The sequence below is a fragment of the Lithobates pipiens genome, unplaced genomic scaffold, assembly GCF_037356315.1.
Source record: "Lithobates pipiens isolate NorthernLeopardFrog02 unplaced genomic scaffold, aLitPip1_a1.2 Scaffold_8, whole genome shotgun sequence".
In the NCBI taxonomy this organism is placed as follows: domain Eukaryota; kingdom Metazoa; phylum Chordata; class Amphibia; order Anura; family Ranidae; genus Lithobates; species Lithobates pipiens.
The window spans coordinates 110936609-110961613 of record NW_027507903.1 but is presented as its reverse complement, the minus strand read 5'-3'; the positions used below and the strand labels follow the sequence as shown (position 1 = coordinate 110961613).

The window sequence follows — 25005 nt, the reverse complement described above, 5'->3', positions numbered from 1 at the left end:
ATCTTACCACAACAGGTCTTTGCTAAGATGCAAGGGGTACAGTACTGCTGCCTCAGATGCCCTCAGCCCATACTACCCAAGTGGTTCTGGCAAGTTGACACTGTATCCTCACCTTTAATCTGGAAACCAAATTGTTATAGGTTCTTCATATAGGAGTCATTCTCGGCTCCTTCAGGTGAGGTGGAGTCCTCCCCTATGTCTGCAGAGACCTCCATTTCTACTCTGAACACACGTGCCGATTTTTTTTGATCCTCATGGACCATCAGATCAGGCCGGGCCTTTGGTCGCTGTTGCCAACTGTCTATCTAAGAGATTTATTTAATGCAGGCATTTATATAGTGCCCGGAATTTTCGATCTTGCTTAGATGGATGTGTTGGTCCTATCTGGTTTTAAGTTGCAGACATTTCCATGGGTTTTCCTTGGTGACCTGTTGGTGGCTGTTGCTGGACCATTTGCTTATTGAGGTCCTTCTTGTATCTAAATACTTGGACAAGAGTGTTTTTTTTTTATTTTTATTTTTTTTTTTTTTTTTGGGGGATTTGTTTGCTGGGTAGAGGGTGGGGTGGCCTGGCTTACATTTTCTGTTTTGCCATTGCTCAAATATCCTGTATGCTGCATTATAACCAGAGTGTATCTAAATCCCTGTATCCATCAACTGCAAAGAAATATTTTTTGGTAAGTACTGTACTACATCTTATCCCTGTCAGAACTTCTGACTGTCCTGTCCACCATAGGGGTTTTGGGTGTTCCCATCCACTTTTGTATGTTCCAGCACCTATAACAAGAATAATGGGTACTTCCATTAAGAGCCATAACAGTTGCCCCGGGTCTCCAAGAGTTAGAGGAAACCCTTAGGGTCCTTTCACATGGCAGTCTGCCTGGCGCACTCTGCTTTTCTCAGTGTGGGGGGTTCGATCTGCTGATCCCCGCTGAGCAGGCGAGCGACAGGTCCGTCTCCGCTCACTTTTCAGAGACGGGCCTGTCAGAGCCCTGCTCTGCTCTATGGGGAGATCGGATGAAAACAGACCGCCTTTCCGTTTTCATCCGATCTGATCCGTAGACTGATGGGAAAAATAGTCACCACCCGTCTGGATTGATCGGATAGCAGGTGTGAGCGGACATGTCACCGCTGACATCCAGCGCTCCATAGGAGTGAATGGAGTGTCCACTCAGGTCCTCCTGAATAACTTGCAGACCTGATCGGAAAGCCTGTGTGGGAGAGGCCTTGGGTAATTTAACTTTCAGCTTTTACATAACTGAAATCTGTTTTGTGTAGACTGACTGTAAGTAAAGAATTATGAAAAGACTAATGATCTGTTTTCCCTGCTGACTGACTTTTTTTTTTTTTTCTTCCTTTTTGTCTTTTCTTTTTGCAGTTGGTCTTCACCCAGAGTTGTGGGCAGGTCCAATTAACAATTGAATTGCTGGACACTGAGGAAGAAAACTCAGATGACCCAGCGGAGACCGAGGTAAGCCCGACTCGCGCCTGAGGGGCTCTCGGTTACCGCCACCCCTGGCAGGACCCCAACCTCCAGCACCTCCTGGGGGATGGGACACAGGGGGGCATGTGTGAAACCTAGAAAATCCACCTTCTGAGATCAAATCACAGCCCACCCCGGTCACACTAAACTGCAGTGCGTGTACTGTCTGAATCTCTTTTTATAGAACTGTAAATAATGTTGCCCATCTGTGGTTTGTTACTGAATCCAGAAAAGACAAACTTCCCAAAAAATATCCAAATATTTTGGAGCCAGAGTTAAATTGTAATATAATAAAACTTGTTTTAACGATCCAGGGTGACTCAGTGATTTGTTCTGTTTTCTTTTACTTTCCATGCCTTTTCTTTCCATTCTATCTTTCTAAATATACTAATATTCTTCCTCTGTCCTTAACCCTTGGAAACCAAGATGCTTTAGTATGTGTAGCTGTCATTTAGGAAATTTAAAGGGCTTTTACATTGAAACGTAACCTATATTCTCTATTAACACGGCTAACCCACAATCAACAGTGGGGTGTATGTTTGTTAAAATTGCCTGGCTGACAAAGGTCAACTTTGAAGATATAAGTGTCAAGATATTTGAATGGACCAACTTTGATACCAGGTAAAATATCCCAGTACTTGCAGGTTCTGGTGATCGCCTCTCATTAAAAGAATATGGTCAATATTTGTTTTGTGGAGTCACTGTCACCTTGTCTATTTAGGACAAAGTGATTTGTGTCTGCCAAGATTCCCCCTTCAAGGTATATTTGCGATTTTAATGCCTTTGTTGCCTCCCTGCACAATTGGGGTCTTCGCTTTACTGCTCTGATGAAGCAGGTGGTCTGCTCACTTTCATGTTTGTGGGCCAGTGAAGTCATTCAAGCAGTAGAGGCTCTGAAACCAGAGTTTAAAGAGCAACTTCGAGTAAAAGTTTTCCCATGCAGTGTGGTTGTGTCTGCATTGCACGGGTCAATTACTCATCTTGCCTAGGTGTGACAAGAAGGCTTATGTTCACCGATTCTTTGTGCCACCAGAAAGCAGAGCTACAGACCCCCCCCCCCCCATCCAGTGGTTGACTGTTCTGGTCTGTGGAGCCTGCTCTGGGCTTGATGACATCGGAAACAGTCCACAACTGTTTCAAGACCACCAGAGGGAGGGGATTGCCAGACCGGTCTTGTGCTTGGCGAATCAAAAAAATTAGGTATGTAAATCTATCCTTTCTCCTCTCCCCTAAAACAAGCAGTTTAGCAAAAAATGTATTTATTATTTTTTTTGTTGTTGCATTGGCTTTAACCAGGGTGGACTCCTGTAACTGGGAGGTGGCGACAAAAGCATTGATCCCTAGATATACCTTCCTGGGGAAAAAGGGGTAGGCTATCAACAGACCCTGCCCTTTCAGGATAAGTGACCGGGTCCTCCCCTTCCAAAATCCTATGTAAGGATGTCTAAATTTCTGTGTGCCATAATAATTGCTTTAGGACTCAATACTGATAAAACCTAACATTTCAAACAATATATTGGAGGAAAACACATGGTAAGCTTAAACCTCTCATTCGTTCAGAGGACCAGTTACTTGGAGACCTGTTTTTAAGGTCTTACATTTTATATACAATGCAATTGTTAGTAATCAAATGTGATATCAAGTTTTCGGTATTGAGCTGCATAGGAATTGTGATGAAATGGTAAAACTAAAGAAAATAAGCTCCAACTTGCATGAAGGAGAATTTGCAATCCTTGAAACAAAACATGTATTCTAGTGTGTGTATCCTCTAATTGGCTGCTTCACTTATAAACCGGACTCTAAAATTTAGAGATTTCTGTGACGGTATATTCAGGTAAAAAATATTTGAATCCCTTGGCTCCAGGAATTTACCCCCTTCATGACCAGGCCATTTTGCTGTTCGGCACTGGGCTCCTTTGTGGAACCCTGTACCCAAACAAAATTTTATTTTTGTTCTCACAAATGGTTTTCTTTTGGTATTTGATCACCACTGGGCTTTGTATTCTTTGCGATATAAACGAGAAAAGACCAGTCAATTTTTACTTTCTGCTATAAAACCTCCCAATAAAAAAAAACTAAATTGGGGCAAAATGTATTCTGCTACATAAAGGTGTACACATTTGTGTGACCGTTTTAGCATCTACAAACTAAGGGATAAATTTTTTTTTTTTTTTTACTTCTAATGGTGGTGATTGTTTACAATCACAGAGCTCTGTTCTGTGAATCACTACTGATCAGCAGGTCCCGGCAGTCAATCATTGGCGAGACCCAGCGATTGGCTTGTGTTTTAACGAAGAACAGTGGGTGGGCGCATGTATGACGTACTAGGTACGTGATCCAGTGCAGAGAGAGAGCTTTGAAGCTGTACTAACCATTTAATTATCTAAACAAAACTTTATAGTCATTGACGTGGCATTTCTAGACAAAACTAGAAGTATCATTATAGGTATTGTGTTCATTGGAGGGCAAAGCAAAGAATGCAGTCATCAGTTGAAATGATTCCAGAAAATGATGCGTGCTTGTAATGTCTACACACATTAGTGTACAAAAATGTTTTGACAAAGTACCCTTCACATCCTTGATGAGCCACTTTCCTGTATTGAGTTTCTACTGGCCTCAGTTCACTGTAATATCAGGAGGTTAGCGCACAGGTCTGCAAATTTTATCTGACCAAGAATGCAGTTTCTGTATTTTTTGGTCATCAGATTTGTGCAGTTTCACCAGCATGCGATATGTTGGGGGTAATCTTAATAAAGTGGCATGAAAGTCTGCTGGCAGCTGTCTAATTTAGCATTTAGCACAGGAGAGCTGGTGTGGAATTTTCATGCCCATTTATAAGCTTAGGCCTTTTACTCTCAGTAGTTTCTGTACATTGGTAGGTATTTGGGGTTTTAAGCAAATCTGTCTTGAGAGAAATTTAGGGGCTTTCCTTTTACAATCTTATAGAAATTCTAGTTGGCATCTGCAGAACAGATGCCACCTTGTGGCTTCCTCTGGATTGCACAGAGCACATTGGACGAAGATACGCATGGAGTTTAACGCATTCAAATATTTTGAGATCACAAGATCTGGAGCATAAGGGTCTGAATTTCTATGCAAGCTAAATAACAGTTTGTGGAGCAGTTGATAAAGGTTCCTTGTTTGACAAATCCCCTTCATCAGATGGTGGGCTAGAGCAGAAATCCTCACTTTGGTACCCAATGTCAGGATGCCGATGTTTTCCTCTTGTGAATGAATATGGGTATGGTAAATTTCACTGTACTCTATCCAGTGCAATGTTTGAAATGTCTGTCTGTTTCCCATGTACTTGAATATGCCCCAGTCAGAATTTGTCATTTCTCACAAAGATACCAGTTTCACCCCAATAGTAAATCTCAGGCACAAGTGTACTGGCATGCGCATGCAAGGGCAGTCAACTTGCAACCAACGTCTTTGAAACATAAAAGGAAACTGCTTAGGTGGTCTACATCTCCAGGTCCTGGCCAACAAAATGTAATATTCATTATGGATGTACTGACCCTTAAGGCAGATGTCTAAGTTAAATTTTAACATTCTGCCTAGATGGTATCCTTGTAAGTAGTAGAAATCTAAAACATCATATCTTAAAGTAAAACTGAAAGCAGAAGGTGTGTTTTTTTTTTTTTTTTTGGCCATCTGTCCTATTTAGGAGATTTCACTTCACTTCCTGCCCCATAGCTAAATCAGGGATGTGAGGGGTAATTCCTGGTAGTCAGTCGGGTCCAGTGCCGGGACAAGGTCATCCAGCACCCAGGGCAAAGATGCCAAACTGTGCCCCCTTTCCCTTAGGGTTAGGGGTGCCCCCTACCCCTGCAATAAACCATTGCGCCAGGGGCAGCCGCCCCTCCTGCCCACCCTTGGTCCTGGCACTGGTAGGGTCCCTTGAACTAGCATCCTCATTGGAAGATTTCACCTCTATTCCTGTTCTGGCAACCACTTAAAATTTTGGCACTTTCTTTATTTGGTAAAAAAATGGTCACCAGGGGAATAGTGAGGTCACCACTCTAAAAAGGACACGGCAATAAAAATAAGTAATAAAGTGTTCTGACTGCACTTAAAACAAAGTTTTGCCTCCAGTTACACCTTAAATCCTGTGTTCTTGCCTGTAATTGGCAAATGTACCAATGCCAAGGTAGTTTTCTTGAGATTGCTGGCCGCAGGCTACTATGGTGCTGATGTCAGACTGCTCAGTCATAACCACTGGCTGGGTAGTTCTACCAGAACAATCTCCTAGTGTTGGTCTGCAAGATCCTTTACTTCAGCAGACTACAGTTCCAGCTGCCAGACAGATGTAGATTTTTTTTACTAATCGGGCACGGCTTTACACTGTCATCACTGGTTAATGATATCAAGCATATTACTAAAATAAATGTCAGTGTGTGACTGTATTCTTTAAAGCAGTCTGAACAAAGGTGATTTGATTTGGTGTCATTGGGCTTGTGTTCAAAATAAAGTAATCAATCATTGATGCTTTATAAAATGCACCTCCTAGTAGATTTTGATTGCAAAGCTTTTATTTAGTTTTTAAACAAACTAATCAACTTTATACTGAAACGAGTTGGAAATGTTCAATCTCCATTACAAATACGAGCCAGTCCAGCCCTGAAGATGCCACATTTGTAGGGCTGTCAAACTTTGTTAAAACTTGTTGAGGGAACGTAATGCTGAATTGTCACCATGCCCCCCTAGGCCAGTGGTTCTCGCGTCCTGTCCTCCGGACCCACTAACAGGCCACATTTGCAAGATAACTGAAATACATCAAAGGCAATATCATTTGCTGTTCAGAGATTGCAGGAGTTGAGGACCACTGCCTTAGGTCTTCTAATATTGTGAAGCACAACGCGTTACTATACTAAAGACAGGCATCACGGATGAGGCTTCTAAAATCTGTACGAGTTGTTCTGGGGTTTCTCTTTTGTTTTGTTTTTAAGTGGAACTTTAGTCAGAAAAAGTCCTTCTAGATCACATCACCATGACCCCTTTTGCCGGTATAGTTATGTAAAACATTAAAAATAAGTGTCTATACTGTGTAAAACCCAGTTATTCTCTCTCTCTCTCTCTCTCTCTCTCTCTCCTCTCTCTCTCTCTCTCTCTCTCTCTCTCTCTCTCTCTCTCTCTCTCTCTCTCTCTCTCTCTCTCTCTCTCTCTCTCTCTCGCTCTCTCTCGCCTCTCTCTCGCTCTCTCTCTCTCTCTCTCTCTCTCTCGCTCTCTCTCTCTCTCTCTCTCTCTCTCTCTCTCTCTCTCTCTCTCTCTCTCTCTCTCTCTCTCTCTCTCTCTCTCTCTCTCTCTCTCTCTCTCTCTCTCTCTCTCTCTCTCTCTCTCTCTCTCTCTCTCTCTTCCTCTCTCTCTTCTCTCTCTTCTCTCTCTTCCCCTCTCCCTCTCTCCCTCTCTCCCCTCTCCCTCTCTCCCTCCCCACATGCTCAGTTGCCCTCTTTTTTTTTTTTTTTTTGGCACTGCCAAATTTGTAGAGGTCTGACAGCCTTAAAGCGGACTTTAACCCTCCTATCCTTTAAAGCCAAGGAAGCTGCTTCTGTTTGCAACTACCATGGTACTGCACATTTGATCATTTGACACCAGCCATTTGATGGTTTGACAGTTTGGTTGAGGACACAATCAAATGGGACAGTTAACGATTTTGGCATTCCAGGAATGTAACTGTTGGGTTTGGTTCCGCCTTATGATTTACTGCTGTTCGGGTGCTCTGGGCTTCAGCAAAATGGCAGCAAGAAGAAACCGTAGCTATCCTGGAGGCAGTTTCCAGCACACACTCATTTTGGTAGCATCATCATTAATGTGGAATGTATGCTCCATGCTAAAGAACATATTTTGACAAAAAAAATAAATAAAAAAATTATGGGTAAAGTTTTGCTTTAAACTGTTGAATTATACAAAATAAAATGACAGCATACTGTTTTCTTATAATAAAGACACCACACAATCTCTAGGTTCAGAACAAAGTATAAATTGACCAAGTGATGTGCCAGTAGCATGAGATTAAGTGTTGATGTAGCCTGAAGTGTAGAAAATTTATAGTCTTAGCTGGAAAGACATGACGGTATGGAACACCTAATAAATTCTGTATTCTATCCCATAATTAGAACTAAATATTCGCATCCCTTAGATTGGCTAGGGCTGCATTTATTCTTTTTAACATGGTACATTTTCCACTGGAATGTATCAAGACACATCAACGCATGTTTGCATTGCACATCTATGTGCATCAGAATGTGTTAACAAGGAAAGAACACTCTAAAGCATTTCCACTGATTTCTAAAGAAAAGAGTAAATTCAGCCTAAAAGTTAGGAACTCCATCCATACAATTCGGGAGTTCTGGGTTTGGTTTTCAATAACTTATAATGGCAGATAAGTAGGTTTTCCCTCCTGTGTAGGAATGACTTTTGGTCCTTTTTGTTCAGTGGTCATCAACCCTGTCCTCAGGGCCCACTAATAGGCCAGGTTTTATGCATTACCTTGGGGAAATGCAGACTAGAATACTGCAATCACTGAGCAGCAAATTATATCACCTGTGATGTATTCCAGTTATCTTGCAAACCTGGCCTGTTAGTGGGCCCTGAGGACAGGGTTGATGACCACTGTTTTAGGGCACTAGTGTGAATGAGCCTGTGTTTCTTTGGAAAGTGCTGTGTGTATGTGGGTATTTTTATTATGAAACACCCATCTTGTGTAGGTATGTACCTACACATGATCAATGTCCCTGTACTTCAACTAGCTCTAGCACCCAGATGTACATTTATACCTCTTCTACCAGCAACTCTTCCTGCATTAATGGAAACACTAAGCATACATTGTTTCTGTGGCCGGAATTGGTAGGGAATACAACAAGTATATCTACAAATGTTTCATTGAAAGGACTTAGAGCTTTTAAAATGTGGCCTAAAGTTTTAGGTGATTGACTTTTTTTATTTTACTTTTCCCTAATTAAGCTACATTGCTGCTGTCGTTTGTAGAAGTATATGCAGAATAACTAATTTGACTCCATATATTCTACTGAACACTTAGAGGTTGTAAACCCTTGTAGCTTTTTAAACTAATGCATTCTATCCCGTGATGCAGCTGCCCTCCACAGCCCCCCTTTTACTTGTCTGAACCCGGTCTTTCCATCGATGGGGGCGAGCATACCAGCTCCAGCCAGTGTCTTGGGTCCTGATTGGATAGATTGATAGCAGCGCAGCCATTGGCTCCTGTTGCTGTCAATCAAATCCAATGATGCGGTGGAGGGGGCCAAGTCCTGCTGTCTGTGTCAATAGACCCAGCAGCAGGACACTGGAGCACTCCTGCACAAGTGCCCTTTCCTGTGGGGCACTCTGAGGAGGAGCCAGGAGCATCGCTGAGGGACACCAGAAGAGAAGGATCTGGGCCCCTCTGTGAAAAAACCAACTGTACAGAGGAGGTAAGTATGACATGTTTGTTTAAAAAAAAAAAAAAAAAAAAAACCTTTTGGATATCTTTTAAAATAGTCATTGTACTAAAGTCTTCCTATTTTTAAAAGCCTTTTATTTTTGGCTATTAGAATTTTTTATTTTTATTTTTTTCTTGGTGAAAAGCGAAAATGGGTTACCTTGAGTCATTGGCCTTCATTTCCTTGGGAACCTTTTTAGTACCTTGGGACATGCAGTACCCAGCAATCCTTATGCTGCGTATACACGATCGGACTTTCCGGCAGACTTGTTTTTTCCCCCAAAGGTCAGACGGACCTAGAAATAAAACATGTTTCAAATCTATCTGAAGGACTCGAGTACGAAGGACTAAAAATCGGGAAAACTGTTCATCTGTGTGCTAGTCCAGATCAAATATAACACAAGGGCAGCTATTGACTACTGGTTATTGAACTTCCTTGTTTGGTTCCGTTTACGTCATCACGTTCAAAACTAACGGACTTAGTCCGGTCGTGTGTGGCTAAGTCTGTTTTGTTCAGAAAGTCCGGACCTCCGACAAAAGTCCGTCGGGAAGACCGTCAAAGTCCGGTCCTGTGTACATGGCATTAGTGTTCGAGACAGAGCTATGTATGGTTAAGGGACACTGTAAAGATTTCGTTACATAGTTGGTCTGGTTGAAAAAAGTCACAAGTCCATCCAGTTCAACCAATAGAAGAGGGGAGAAAAAAATGTAGTTTGTTTTGGACCCTTATAGCGGCCCAATTCATTATTCTCTGGAGAAATTCATACAGAAAAAGCCAGTTTGAGATATGACCTGACTGGAGGATCTGAAGAAAATAAATTTAAGTCCATGCATAGATATGAAGGTGTCCATGGGCAAAACATGGTCTTGTGAATCTAGACCGTTTTGCTTGGATCTGTAGACTATTGTATGCCCACGGACTCCCGTGATCTGTGCAAACCTTATTTTACCGATAGATCTTGGCGAAAGAATTGGACATCCATGTTTTGTTTGCCAAATCAGTTTCTACCTAAAAATAAGTACCGTTCCAGAGTTCATAAACATGTACGCCTGTATCGACTTGGAGTACATGTTTGTGACACATCATTCACTTTGTCAAGGGCACATGAACATTGTAGTAAAGCATACAGCATGCTTATTTTTATTTTTTTTCTCTCCAGCAAGGTACAACATTCTGCTGCTTCCAGGTACATTGTCTCTTGAAACTGCTGCTGGACACTCTTTACATTTCTCCTCTCTACCCTTATTGTGATTGGTTCAACTCCTTTGCTTTCCTAAAAGGATCCTGTTAGAATGGAATAATGGAAGTTGCCATTGCAGACTTGTTTTTGAAAGTGCAAGCACCAGGCAACATTACTGTATTGCATTGCAAGTCTACTTTGTGTATCAAGTATCCTGATATCTCTCTAGCTGTGTGGGGACAGTGTCTGACTTGGTTGTGAAGCCTCAGTCAAGATGACATCCCTGGCGCCACATCCAGTGTAAGAACTGCCATTGCTAATGCACAAGTTAAGAATGGGATTGCCTATACTTCTATCCTAACAGGCTCCCTTTGTGCAAAAAGATACACAGGTCGTGTTATATGGAGGATTTTGGTACTGCAGTGGTAAAAACATTTCAAGCCAAATGGGTTGGAAATTCTTGGATGAATTTCGAAACCATTTAGGACCTCTCTGATGCACAATATGCTATGGGTCTGAAGAGAAGGAACTTTTGAGGCTGTGATTGTTTTTGTATATACTGTTAAAGTGTTACTAAACCCAGAACAGTAAAATCAGTCTTTATATGCAATAAAGCATACTTGTTATACTTGTTGTGAAACCTAAGGGGTTAATCCTCTGCATTGTGTAAAGGCTGTGAGATTCTGTCATCTCTGATCCCCCTCCAATCCATCTCCTGATAGTACAGAGCCTTGGGAGCACTCTGCACATGCCCAGTCCAGTGTGTATTGCTAGAACAGTTTTCTTGGGAGGGTCCATGTGATTGGCACCAGGCTAATCGGCACCCTCAAGACAGAGGGTCAGGGGTCATGCATCCTTTATAGTGCAGTTGGAGGAGAATGAAAACTCCTCCTACAAGCTTTAACCAGACACTGATAGAAGTCACAAGACTATTATATGCTGCTGATGAGAGGTATTTAGCAGTAGATAATTGCATTTCCGTGTACTGTTGGAGACCAGATATATTGAATGCAGGGTCCTGAGTTTAGTAACACTTTAAAGTGGTAGCAAACTGCAGTTGATTGGGGGTGGGTAACCCTCCAAAGCAATTGGAATGAAGCCCTCCAGCAGCATGCTGTCACCACTAAGAGGGATGACATCTATCCGGATTCGTGTCTTCTGGCTACATAAGTGGCTGGGAGCGCGATGACGTCACTCCCGAGCATGCACGTGGAAGCTGCCGTTTACGGTACAGGCTCTGAAGGTCCGGCACTGTATACGGAGAAGTAGATGACTGATCACACTAATGGCAGTTATTTGCTGAGACTAAACATTGGCCAGCAATTGCCACTTTGTAACTTTTGTAATCCAATCAAATCCAATCGGAGCTCAAAACGGATATGTTGTAAAGTGCAATTGCCAATTTTGGCTTTTGAAAGTATTTAAAGTGATTGTAAAGTCTCAGGAGAAATATATATATATATATATATATATATATATATATATATATATATATATATATATATATATATATATAAATTGCTGAGCTGCAGCTCTGTTCAGTTCGGCCCCACCCCCTCTGCCTACTGATTGGTTCCCGCTGCTGTCAAAATTAGTTGGCCAGTAGCGCCGCTGCTGTGTCTCAGCCAATCGGGAGGGCGAGTCAGTCGGCTGAGTCATTCCTAGATGTGGCTCAGGTAAGTATTAGGGGTGTTGCTGTACACTGAAGGCTTTTTATCTTCATGCATAGAATGTATGAAGATGTAAAAGCAGGTTTTTATTTTTATTTTTTTTGTTTTTTTTAACACCTTTAACCTAAACACCAAAACAGCACTACCATATTTATTTATTTTTTTTGCACTACACTTTTGTAAGTAGATGCAGACACTTGACCTGGTATGAGTAAAGAGGGGGACACCTCTGTTTGGGAAAGCTCCGTTGTCGGCAGGTGAAATCTAAATTACAGATAATTTTGAATGAGGCGAATCAAACATCTTGCTCTTCACAGAATCAGATTTTTAAAGGATTCACTAATCACGTTCAGATGAATTAAAAACAAAGTTGAATTTTCCGGTCATCTTTAGAATATTTGATTTAAAAAAAATTGAGATAAAACCTGCTTTTATTTGGTAGAATGCATGCAGTGCCTTCCTTAGATTCACATCTGTGTCCCTATATTGTTTGTATTGCTTCTTCCTGGTACATGAATGAATGGGACACGTCATTCTTTATTTTGGGAAGCTTGGATGCTTACAAAACTGGAAAATAGAAAATCCAAGCTTCTCTAAAGACCTTTTGAATTGGAGCTGAAGGATAGCCTAAAGGGTAACTAAAGGCAGAGCTTCTTTTGGATAGAGGCCTATGACACACATCAACGGGACACAGATGGGAAAAGAAATTGGAGATTTCCCTTCACTTCCTGTCCCATAGCCAAAAAAAAAAAGCAATTGGGGAAGAAAAATCCCACCAAAGATTTCCCCTCTATTGGTGGTCTGATGCCTGTCCAAAGTTTGGGACTTTCACTTTTGATGATAGTAAACGGGAGAAATAGAGTGAATCCCCCTAAGGAGGGCACAGGCAGCTGTAAGAACTGTCGGGTGTTCTAATCCCCCCTCCACTGTATCCAAAACTAAAAAAAAAAAGTTGTTTTTGCACTTTTAAGATGTAGAATTGTATAGTTGGCTTTGAACCTACGTACTTGGCTAAATCTGAGACTTTGAAAAATGCCATTGCACAAATAAAGCCAAAGTCTCTAACTATATACTGTCTCTTGTAAGATATTCTTTGCGAAGGGAGATCTCCATACTAGCTCTTTGGAATCTGATCTGATAAAAGCAGTTTTGCCTCCTTGGTGCTTCTTTGCTGTGCTCTACCTATTCTGTGCTTGCTGGTTGTGGTTCCTGGCTCTCTGGGCTCTGTCACTAATTCTGCACCCTTTGTCTTCTATTTTAAGCGTTGGTCGGACTATGTGGAAAGATACATGAACTGTGACTCTACTTCCCCAGAGCTGAGAGAACATCTTGCACAGAAACCAGTTTTCTTACCCAGGTGAGCTTATCTTCAGATATCCGTGCCAATTCTGTTATCCTGTGTTCCATGTTTCTTTGTTGTCATGTTAGCCGTCCTCCACCTCTGCTGGGAAGTCAATCCAGTAACCATATCTTCCTATTTAGTCTGACTGTTTCAGTCTTGGCTTCATCAACCTTTTCATCCTACAGTATTTCCTTCCTTTGCTGTAGTTGACCACTGCTTTTGAAGCCTTGTGCGATCACCTAAATATGTATACTTCACCAGTTCCTGCAAATTGTGATGAGAAACAAATATCTCCACTTTTTGCGACCAGCAAGCCTGTGTACATTCCCATAGTCTCTTCTGAAACAACTTGCAGACCAGTGCCGTACCGTATTTCAAGGGGCTATACCAGATGCAGTCATCATTCCGGTATCTTGCCAGCGGTCAGCTAACCAGCCACTGGACTGCTTTTACAAGCAGTGGGAGAGGACGCCCTCCCAACCCCTTGCCCTTTGTCTCCGCATCGTTCTCGGTCTCCCCTGAGCAACAGCCCGCGCCTCTGCCGGTTGATTGGGGAGCCAAACAAAGCCCGGATTGGCTGTTGGCTATTGTAACTCGAAAGTGATGACCTGACATCAAAAGCATTCGAAAACACTGAATTTAGAAGAAATGGCCGCACACCACTGTAGAACAAAATCTTTATTTGGACATCCCAAAAACTACAGGAATCAGAATGCTGGGTAGACGCAATCGAAAACACTGACCTTGGTCCATTTCCATGCTTTTAAGGTCAGTGGCAGGATCTGGGGTCTTTTGGACCTCAGATCTCTCCATAAAGAGTACCTGTCGCATGCCTATTGCTGTCACAAGGATCTTTACATTCCTTGTGATGACCATAAAAGTAACAAACAAAATAAAGCAACAATTTAAAAGTAAATAATAAAGTGCCCCACACACGCATGCAAACAGTGATTGTCCCACATGTGAGGTATCTCCGCAAACATCAGATCATGGGCAGTAATTTCAGCACTATACCTCCATTGAAAATCTAAAGTGTAAAACCTGTAAAGGCTTTTTAAGTGTCTATGGTTAGTTAAAATTGATGTCGTTTGTTTGCCGTTGCACAGGCGTGTGCAATTTTATTGCCTGATATGTTTGTCTATTTACGCGGCGTAACATCTTATGCACTTTACAAAAAAAATGTAGTTATATATTGTGTGTGCTTTTTTTTTTTATTTTTTATTTTTTTATAAATCTTGCGTTTGCAAAACCCATGTAACCTAATAAAAAAAAAAATGCAAAACCCACAAATTTATTCTGTTTGGGGATTTGACGTAATTTCCTAGCAAAATAATACTGATGCATGTAAACAAGAAGTGCCAGAAAAGGCCTGGTCTGGAAGTGGGTAAGCTTGTTACCTAGTGCAGAGATGGAGAACTGACTGTTCCTGAGATCAGTTTATGGGTATGCATGTATCATGGATGTATTGTATCAAACAATATAAGGTTTTTCTTTTGGTTTTTGTTAAAAAAAAAAAAAAAAAAAAAGTATAGGTGTACTTTTAAAAAGAGAGAAAAAATCTACTTCATCATACTCCACTGTATAAAATGGTATAATTATTTCAAATAATAAAGAATTGAGAGCAACGTAAATATATAATTTGAAAATACGTAGTATACAGAACAATAAGCCTTAAATGTCCTACTTTCTTAATTTTATATATTGATATATTCAGAGGGGAAAATCTTTCTAGGCAACTAAAGTTACTGTATAGAACAAAGTTCCAAAAAAAAAATCTGAAAGTTCCAAAATCGTTAGTATAAGTATTCTCTAATTCTTATACAGCTTCTTCTGTAACACAAGTGTCTGATGCTGGGAAGTGTTAGAATTCCACAGATGTGACAGACTGATTACATGTCTTGAAAGCGTCCATTGTCTTCGGCATGAGAAGGATTACACCAGACAGTAATTGGTACTGGCATAAATTCACATAAAATATCCATAAGAGTTGCATATACTCCAAAAATGTATATTTCTTTAATATGGAAACAATTGATAGACGTAGGGTGAGCTGGGAAACATTCTATAATGTGAAATCTCAATGTACAGAAATTGTTGATTTTGTAGCACGTTTTGCATTAAGGTGGTTGTAAAAGTTTAAAGTTTTTTTTTAAGGAGTGGGTGGGACTGAGCTGCACTCTCAGCTTGGGAACGAGCCTGCATGAGTGCCCCTATAGCATACATCCTCTGAAGTGGAGGATCGGGGCTGCTCTGTGCAAAACCATTGCACGGAGCAGGTAAGTATAACATGTTTTGTATTCAAAAAGTTTAATCACTTTAAACTTGGTGTATGAAGCATTTATAGAAGAATTATTCCATGATTTATAGAAACCAAAACATTTATAAAGCAATTTCTGTACATTTGCTTATTTTTTCCCCTGGCCTACAACCTTATGTACAACAGGAACCTGCGCAGAATCCGGAAATGCCAGAGGGGTCGAGAACAGCAGGAGAAGGAGGGCAATGGAAAGCGGAACCTGGAGAACCTAGAGAGTCTGGACAAGCTGCAGTGCAAATTCAAGCTCAACTCTTACAAGATGGTGTATGTCATAAAATCTGAGGACTACATGTACCGTCGCACGGCCCTGTTGAGGGCACAACAGGTAGGTGTGGACACAACAATTTTTGAGGTGTTTAAAAAAACAATTGGCTAAGGGTAAAATGGCAGCTTATGATCCAGGTATATCCTTTTATAGTTTTGGGATGAGCACAGCACACCTCTAAGGCATATGCCGTGCCCACCAGGCTTTTGGACAGTAAGAAAGCAGAAGACCCCCTCCTTGTTTTCTATACACTCTGTACAGCCAGCCATCTGCAGTGTAGCTTGCGTCCAGAGGTAGGGCCACTCTGCTGATTGAAAAATGAAGATCTCGCGCTGCTTTCAATGTCGCACCAAATTCCCAGTTCTTGAAGTATCACTTCCACAGCTAAGTGTATGCTCAGTGTTTATCTTTACCCTTCAGATTTGGATATTCACTACAAGCCTTTGCTTTCATGTCATCGCACATGTGACCTTCTGCATGCTCAGTGTCATACCACAGTCACCAAACATTTGAGATGAATTGCAGTCTGTTTCTTCTCTGAAAATGAGAACCTTCGCAGCTCACACTTTGGTCAGCAAACCATGGAGATTCAATGTAGCGTTTACATTCCACTATTCTATGGAAAGTGCGGGCCAGTTTTATCTCCCCGATTATAGCTTTTTATTGGCTTTGTGTACTGTACCTTACTAGGGTGATCGCTACATGCAGCAGTCACCCTGCGCACTGGTGGCAATTATTGACACATACTGTGTGACATCACTAAAGTGGCGCTTTCTGAGCCTGCTTAGACCCCTTTCTCTCCAAATCGGCTGGGGAGAACATTTGGGACACTAAAAAGGACATTTTCTGACTGCACCTCTGGACTTACTGAGTAGAGTGCACACTTGGCATTTCTTTTCTGCAACAGAAAGGCTGCATGCCTACCATTCCAATCTGCTTCAGCTCTGCACTTCAGGTCCTGGCTAAGCAATAGACCACAGGACTGCACTACTGGAACATTGACCATCTCACCCCACAGCTTGGCATCCCAGCGCCCATCTGACTAACCTTTTTAAGGTACTGCATTTTTCATGTTTTAACCCTAAAGGATTTGTCTGCTGCCATGCAACATTGCATTGCTCTGATGCTGTCTGAGCATTATGCTTTCCTAATTGGGCCTCTTGTCTCTTTAATTCTGGCAATATATCTGAGACTAGAATAAAGAAAAATCACCAAACTGCATTTGGCAGGCTCCTTCTGACCACCATGTACCCAATGCAACATTGGCTTTGTTATTGGTCAGGATGTCCCACTATGTGACACTTGCAAGACCTCCTTTTGATAACTGTAGTGATGCCCACCTTGAAGCCTTCCCTGGAGATTTAATGTGTGGCCTTGAGCTCTGACTGTTACAGTCCTATTGTGTACCGACTCCATCTTCCCACAGTGATAATGAATTTAAGTGCAAATCTGCTCACTTTAAGGAGAGAATTGTCAGACTAATTCAAGCACTATTTGGGACACTTACATTTGAGCAGTCAGTCTTGCCTAACAGTATTGAAATTACTAAGATTGGTTTTAGAAAACGCAGAAGTTGTTTCCAAATCTTTAGGCGTTTGGGGCGCTCTCATGTCGTATTATAACAGTCTGGCAAGGCCTCTTTTGTCAGCTGCTTTGATGCTTCTTAGCGCTTCCCAGAGGACTTGCTAAAAAAAAGTTATCCCTTTCAGTAGACCTTTGTCAGACTGCAATAGACCCACCAGAGTCCTGTTTCAGCAAGCCAACAGTCATCCTGATTGTAGATTCCGCATCCTTTAAACACCCTGTGAACAGAAACATGGAAATGCTTTTTAAGTTTTTAATGGATCATCACCTTGCATTAGGACCTAAGCTCTGAATAGTCTTCCTGATACTTGACTGACCAAGTAAACCAGCAGGTTCAGGCCAGCAAATATTACAGAATAATAAATGGTTGGGGGAAGACTACTGATTATCTTAGTACTTGTTTTACATCTTAGATGTCTGGCATCTGGGTAAAGTATGTAGTCTCTAGTGGTTACAAAACAGAGTTACTCTTTCATAAGAAGCATTGGTGATGCTTATCTCAGTGTTTTTCTGGATCACTTTTTGCACTTCAAATTTGGGAACATTCGCTAACAGTTTGTGTCCCTAACTGAGGATTTTTACCAATATGCGTTGTCTTGGTGCTGGCTCCACTTAAAACCAGGGGCATCCTAAAGGTAGCATACCTCTTTGACCTCCTCATCAGGACGCCGGTGTCCAGGAAATAACCAACATAAAGATGGGCCTGGAGCCAACAGTTGAGTTGGCTTGTGAATTACCAGATGTCTGGTTTGATCCCAGTGAAAGACCTGAAATACCAGGCATTTTCCTTCTTCCTTCAAAAAGATCAGATCTCTTTTCTTCAAGCTCAACATCACTCTTCCTTCTACATATGCATGCTGGACCTGAGCCTAATGGTCTCTGCCTTCCAGGCAATCACCTTTTCTCAGTTGTACATCAGATTTTCCTTCACATTTCAATCAAATTGAACTGCTGTGGTTGTTCTGGTAGCTTGCTATATCCTGGGCACCTATCTTTCCTCTTTGGAATTTTTTATTTTTTTTGCCAGGGACCCAATCCACTCTGTTTGGGAAGGGGCCCTCACCTCATAATGTAAAGGGTTGCTGGATGAAGGAAAACTGCTGCCATTTAAAATTTCAGAGATCCAAGGGATCTGCCTGCCTCCTCCACAGGACAACCTGCTTTTGTTGATGGGTTTAGTCTAATAATACCAACACGGTGACCTACGATAAACTTCAGGGCAGAAAAATGTCATATGAGAGGTCCTTACATCCAGAGTTGGGCAGAAATGTCATTTATTTTTCAGCCCTGTTGTCTGGTCACATTCTAAGGCATCAACATCTAGGCCCAGGAAAAAAGACTCTATATACTAAGATGTGTGTTGTCTAATTTGCAGTATACATGGACCTCCATGGCATTGTGCCACAATCTGAATGTTCAAGGGTTCATAGCCCAGACCAGTGACCCTCTTTTGGATGTGGTTCCACATAATTTGTTCTGTGGATTTTATATTCACTTGTTTGTTTTTCCCCTCAAGTTGATTCCATACTTAAAGTGGATCAACAGAAAGGGATCCCTGCCATCCTAGGTAGCCGTAGACTGGCCAGGAAGAACCTGGTAGGTAATATTTCTGTTAGCAGACTTCACTTGATCTCTGCCAGACCAACAAGATCTCTTTTCTGGGGCTATTTCTGCATTCTGCTTTGGTTATTAACCATTTGCTGCCTGCACTATAGCCACATGATGTCTACAGCGTGGAAGGCTAGTTCTGGGAAGCCGTCATATGACTGGAGGACACTGCTGATCACTAACTGAGGTAAGGAGGCCATTGGCGGCTCTTTACCACGTTATCAGCTGTGTCCATTCACAGCTGATCATAGATGTGAATAGAAGCCGATTATTGGCACTTCTTTCTTCATGCTGAGAGCATTAGAGGAGAATAGAGCCGATAACGGACTTCTCCAAAAGGGACATCTACACTGATAATCAGTGAAGTCAAATCAGTGCTCACCAGTGCTGTCAGTGTATATATATTTATATTTAGCAAAAAAAAGTAGTAACAGTCCTGAAAGCTGAAAATTGGACTGGTCAGGAAAAGTGCCCAGTAGGCAAGTGGTTAAAACCCAGGCTCTAAAAGAATGCAGGCTGTCTCACGGCCTGTTCACAGTTCCCAAGCCAAATGGAGATGTCCAGCTTTTTCTGGACTTCAAGGATCTTCACAGGTTCCTGAGGCACAGATATTCAAAATGGACTGCACCCAATGGGTCATTTACCAGAATCTTGTAGTAAAACATAAAATATTCCATGGACTCATCAAGCCTCTCCGCAAATAGCTTGGAAGTGTCTACTTTCCAAAAAGGGGTCTTTTGGGGGTGTTTGAACTGTCCCTGATGTTTTATGCCCAACATTAGAAGTATATGCTGCATATCACAGACTCTTCTAAACACTTGAAGACCAAGCCTTTTCTGACACTTTGTTTACATTTAATATTATAAGTTTCTAAATATATTTAAGCAGAGGCCCTACGGAGTAAAAATTTTTTTTTTTTTTTCACCCAGTATTTGCGCAGCGATTTTTCAAAAGTAATTTTTTGAAAAACACTTGTGAATTTTAATGCACAAAACACAATTCATTTCCCAATTGCTTGGTAAAATATAAAAGATGCTCTTATGCCGAGTATATAGATGCCAAGCACGACATGCTTTAATATTACCCGTGCAGTGGCGACAAACTACATGCATTTTTAAAAGCTTTTACAGGTTACCACTCTACAGAGGAGGTCTACTGCCAGAATTGCTGCCCTTGTTCTGAGGTTTGCGGTGATACCTCACATGCATAGTACAATTGTTGTTTACACACAACACGGCACTAATGCTTGCATTCGCCTTTGCGCGTTCGTGTTTTACTGTTAACCATTGTTTGCTTTGCAGGTACGCCACTCAGCTGCAGCATTGATCTGTTTATTCTAACAGCAACAAGGTTTGCTCCCACAATACCTAAATCTGTGACTCCAGCGCTGTAGGAGGCAATTTCACCAGCACAGTTAGAAATATGTGCCAAATCATAGGGGCTGGTGGTGGACAGAGGGCAGAGCAGATTGCCCCTATGCTTCGGCATATAATTTTTTTTTTTCAGTTTTGTTGCCAGAGAATTCTTCTTCCACATCAGTCTGTGAATGAAGGAATCTGTTGGGCTTTTTTTTTTTATTTCCAGCCCATGGGGGTGAACGAAATAAAAATTGCATGTATGCCCATCATTAGAAGTGGGTTTATGCAGGGCAGTATATTGTAATGCATACCACACACTTTTCTGGCAGAGATTTCTTCATTCACATCGATCCATATGAATGGAGAAATCTGTCGGGTTCTCTTTTTTTTTTTTTTTTTTTTTTTTTTTTTTTTCATTCAGCCCACAGGCAGCATGGAAAAAAAAAATTACCATATATGCCAAACAAGAACCAGCAACATACTGGTATGTCGCTGGACATTTGAGGGCTTATACTGGGAAGATACCTGCAGGTTTAGACGACATCTGGTTATTTTTTTTCCCCAGCTGCTAAACTGCTTTTACAAGTACTTATCTTGGTGTGGTCAGATGCTTTAGGACCCCTTTCACACCACACCGCCCATTGCGTCGGCGGTAAAACGTTGCTATTTTTAGCGGCGTTTTACTGGCGGATTTGTGGCGCATTTTGGCCGCTAGCGGGGCACTTTTACCCCCCCCCCCCCCCCCCCGCTAGCGGCCGCGAAAGGGTTAAAACCCCTTGTTTTGCCGGCTGTATTACAGCGCTGCCCCATTGATTTCAATGGGGAGCAGCGGTGGAGGAGCGGTAAACACACCGCTCCAAAGAAGCTGCTGGCAGGAGTTTTTTCTGACATCCTGCCAGCGCATCGCTGTAGTGTGAAAGCCCTCGGGGCTTTCACACTACACACAATGGTGCAGCTTCTTTAGGGCGGATTGCAGGCGCTATTTCTAACGCTATAGCGCCTGCAAAACGCCCTGGTGTGAAAGGGGTGTAAGGGCAGAGGATAGAGCTAGAGTCTAATCTAACCCAATAAAAAAAGTACCTGTTACTACCTATTGCTATCATAGGGGATATTTACATTCCCTGTGATAACAATAAAAGTGATTTTAAATAAAAAAAAATAAAACGAACAGTGTAAAGTAATGGAGGCCACTCAAAAAAATAATTACATTTTGGGCCCAATTTGGGAAATTTCACTTAGAGGTGCACTCGCTTTTGTTGCCAGAGGTTTAGACATTAATGGCTGCGTGAGTTATTTTGAGGCTACATCAAATTTACACTGTTATACAAGCTGTACACTCACTAGTTTACATTGTAGCAAAGTGCCATTTAAGATATAATATAATAGATTTACAGAAATGAGGGGTGTACTCACTTTTGTGAGATACCGTAAAATCGCTTTGGTCCACAATAGATCTGTACAGATCTTCCATGAAAAAAAGCCAAAGGGTGTTAGAGGAAGTAAACCCTAATGAGTTTACTTCCTCTTTCATTCTCTGCAAAGGTAAAGCATAATGGGCTACTATGCATCGCATAGTAGTCCATTATGTGTCACTTACCTGACACAGGAGCCAGCGAAGTCACCGCTGTTGCCTGTAGCCCGGCGCATCCATCTTCTGGGTGGGTCTCGCTGCTCCGCCGCTGTCATTCAGCGAAGCCACGATGATGTCACGCATGCGCACGGGAGCAGCCACGCGCGGAATATTGCCGTTGACGGCGGCGCTGGTGCTCTCCAGTTCACCAGAAGGTATAGCGACGCTAGTACTGGCATTCTGCTACATATGGGAATCGTAGCACCTCAGCAACCTGTAAACGGGTACGCCTGACCTTAGCAGGGACCTCTACTTAATTGTCAGAGCTACGGTCCCACTTGAAATTTTCCACATTTTGTAATGTTGCAACCAAAAACATGTATTTTATTGGGCTTTTAAGTGATAGATCAACACAAAGGGGCACATAATTGTGAAGTGGCAGGAAAATGGTAAGTGGTTTAAGTTTTTTTGTTTTAATTTTTTTTTATTTTTTTTATATAAATATCTAAAAAGTGAGGTGTGCATTTGTATTCAGTCCCCTTTACTCTGATTACCCTAAATAGTAAAATAGAGTCTGTGTGTGTGTCTGTGTGTGTCTGTGTGTGTCTGTGTGTGTGTCTGTGTGTGTGTCTGTGTGTGTGTCTGTGTGTGTGTCTGTGTGTGTGTCTGTCTGTGTGTGATTAATCTTAGTAAAAATACAGTGAACAGAATGTGTGAAGTCCTCCTGAGGTTTGTTGGAGACCCATGCTGAACAAACTGCATCATAAAGGCCAAGGAACACATCAGACAGTTCAGGGATAATGTTGTGGAGACGTTTAAAGCAGGGTTGGGTTTTAAAAAGTATCCCAAGCTTTGAACATCTTAAGGAGCACTGTTGAATCCATCATGCGAAAATGAAGAGCACAGCTGCAAACCTACCAAGTCATGGCCGTCTAACTAAACTGGCAGGCTGGGCAAGGAGAGCATTAATCGGAGAAGCAGCCAAGAGGCCCATGGTAACTCTGGAGGAGCTGCAGCGATCCACACCATTGTTGAAAGAGCCATAAAAAGTCCCATGTGCAGTTTGTGAGAAATCATGTGGGGTACACAGCAGCATGTGGAAGAAGGTGCTCTGGTCACATGAGACAAAATGTTTAACTTTTTGGCCTAAAAGCAAAACACAATGTGTGGTGGAAAACTAATGCTGCACATAACTCTAAACACACCATCCCCACTGTGAAACTTGGTGGTAGCATAATGTTGTGGGGATGCTTTTCTTCAGCAGGGACAGGGAAGCTGGTCATAGTTGATGGGAAGATGGCTGGAGCCAAATACGGGGAAATCTTAAAAGAAAACCTGTTTGAGTCTGAAAAAAACTTGAGACCGGGGCAGAGGTTCACCTTCCAGTAGGAAAACGACCCTAAACCTACAGCCAGAGCTACAATGGAATGGTTTTTAGATTAACCACTTGCTTACTGGGCACTTAAACCCCCCTCAGTCCCAGACCAATTTTCAGCTTTCAGCGCTGATGCACTTTGAATGACAATTGCGCGGTCATACAACACTGTACCCAAATGAAATTTTTATCATTTTTTTCCCACAAATAGAGCTTTCTTTTGGTGGTATTTAGTTACAGCTCGGAGTTTTATTTTTTGCTAAACAAACAAAAAAAGATGCAAAAAAATAAAAACAAAAAATCATGTTTTAATAGTTTGTTATACAATTTTGCAAACGGGTCATTTTTCTCCTTCATTGAAGTGCGCCGATTAGGCGGCACTGATGGCTGCATTGGTGGGCACTGATGGGCTGCATTGGTGGGCACTGATGGGCTGCATTGGTGGGCACTGATGGGCTGCATTGGTGGGCACTGATGGGCTGCATTGGTGGGCACTGATGGGCTGCATTGGTGGGCACTGATGGGCTGCATTGGTGGGCACTGATGGGCTGCATTGGTGGGCACTGATGGGCTGCATTGGTGGGCACTGATGGGCTGCATTGGTGGGCACTGATGGGCTGCATTGGTGGGCACTGATGGGCTGCATTGGTGGGCACTGATGGGCTGCATTGGTGGGCACTGATGGGCTGCATTGGTGGGCACTGATGGGCTGCATTGGTGGGCACTGATGGGCTGCATTGGTGGGCACTGATGGGCTGCACTGGTGGGCACTGATGGGCTGCACTGGTGGGCACTGATAGGCATAGTTAAGGCGGCACTAATAGGCACAGATAAGGCGGCACTGATGGGCAAAGATGGGCACAGATAAGATGGCATGGATGGGTGGCACGGATAAGTGGCACGGATGGGCACTGATAGGTACCACTGATAGATGGGACTGATGGGCACTGATAGGTGGCTCTGATGGGCGGCACTGATGGGCACTGATGGGCGGCACTGATGGGCGGCACTGATGGGCGGCACTGATGGGCGGCACTGGGGTGCAGCACCTTTGCGGCAGATTGTGGGCACTGTGGGGGGCACTGTTGGTGGCACTGCTGGATGGCACTGTGGGTGGCACTGTGGGTGGCGCTGGGGGCACTGCTGGGTGGCACTGATGGGGGGCACTTACTTTCATTCAGGATGGCACTGCGGTGGGCAGGTGGGCACTGGCAGGGGGCAGGTGGTCAGCTGTATTGCTGGCCGTGATCGGGACTGATGTCCCGATCACGGCCGCCGGTGATCGGCTTTTTTTTTCTCTCCTCGCGCTGTCAGCGCGAGGAGGAATAGCCGATTACCGGCTCCGTTCTGTCACATGATCAGCTGTCATTGGCTGACAGCTGATCACGTGATAAGGGGTCGGGATCGACCCCTTACACGGATCGGTGATCAGGCGAGTCTCATGGACTCGCCGATCACAGAGCGCGCCGCGCGCGCCCCTCAGGGGGCGCGCAGGCCGCTCGTAACCAGGACGACGTCAATAGACGTAGTCCTGGAAATGTAGGTCCGCGCTAATGCCGTCATTTGGCAATAGCACGGATCTCAAGTGGTTAAAGCATATTCATGTGTTAGAATAGCCCAGTCAAAGTCCAGACCTAAATTGAATTGAGAATCTGTGGCAAGACTTGAAAATTGCTGTTCAGACACTCCATACAATCTGACAGAGGTTGAGCTGTTTTGCAAGGAAAAATTTGCAAAAAATATCATTCTCTAGATGTGCAAAGCTGATAGACATTCCCAAAAAGACTTCATCTGTAATTGCAGCCAAAGGTGGCT

The 25005-nt window shown here is 42.7% G+C and overlaps 1 protein-coding gene across 7 annotated transcripts in view; it reads left to right on the top strand.

The window, feature by feature from the left end:
* The window catches only part of SIN3A (SIN3 transcription regulator family member A), a 94766-nt gene that overhangs the window by 52434 nt on the left and 17327 nt on the right, over positions 1-25005 (top strand). For 4 of the 7 annotated variants that reach the window (XM_077468786.1, XM_077468784.1, XM_077468783.1 and 1 more), the window contains 3 exons: positions 1378-1470; positions 13034-13128; positions 15557-15755. In XM_077468786.1, the coding sequence (XP_077324912.1) occupies positions 1378-1470; positions 13034-13128; positions 15557-15755 (387 nt within the window). The remainder of the gene's footprint in view (positions 1-1377; positions 1471-13033; positions 13129-15556; positions 15756-25005) is intronic. The other 3 variants (XM_077468788.1, XM_077468789.1, XM_077468790.1) reach the window with 2 other exon arrangements.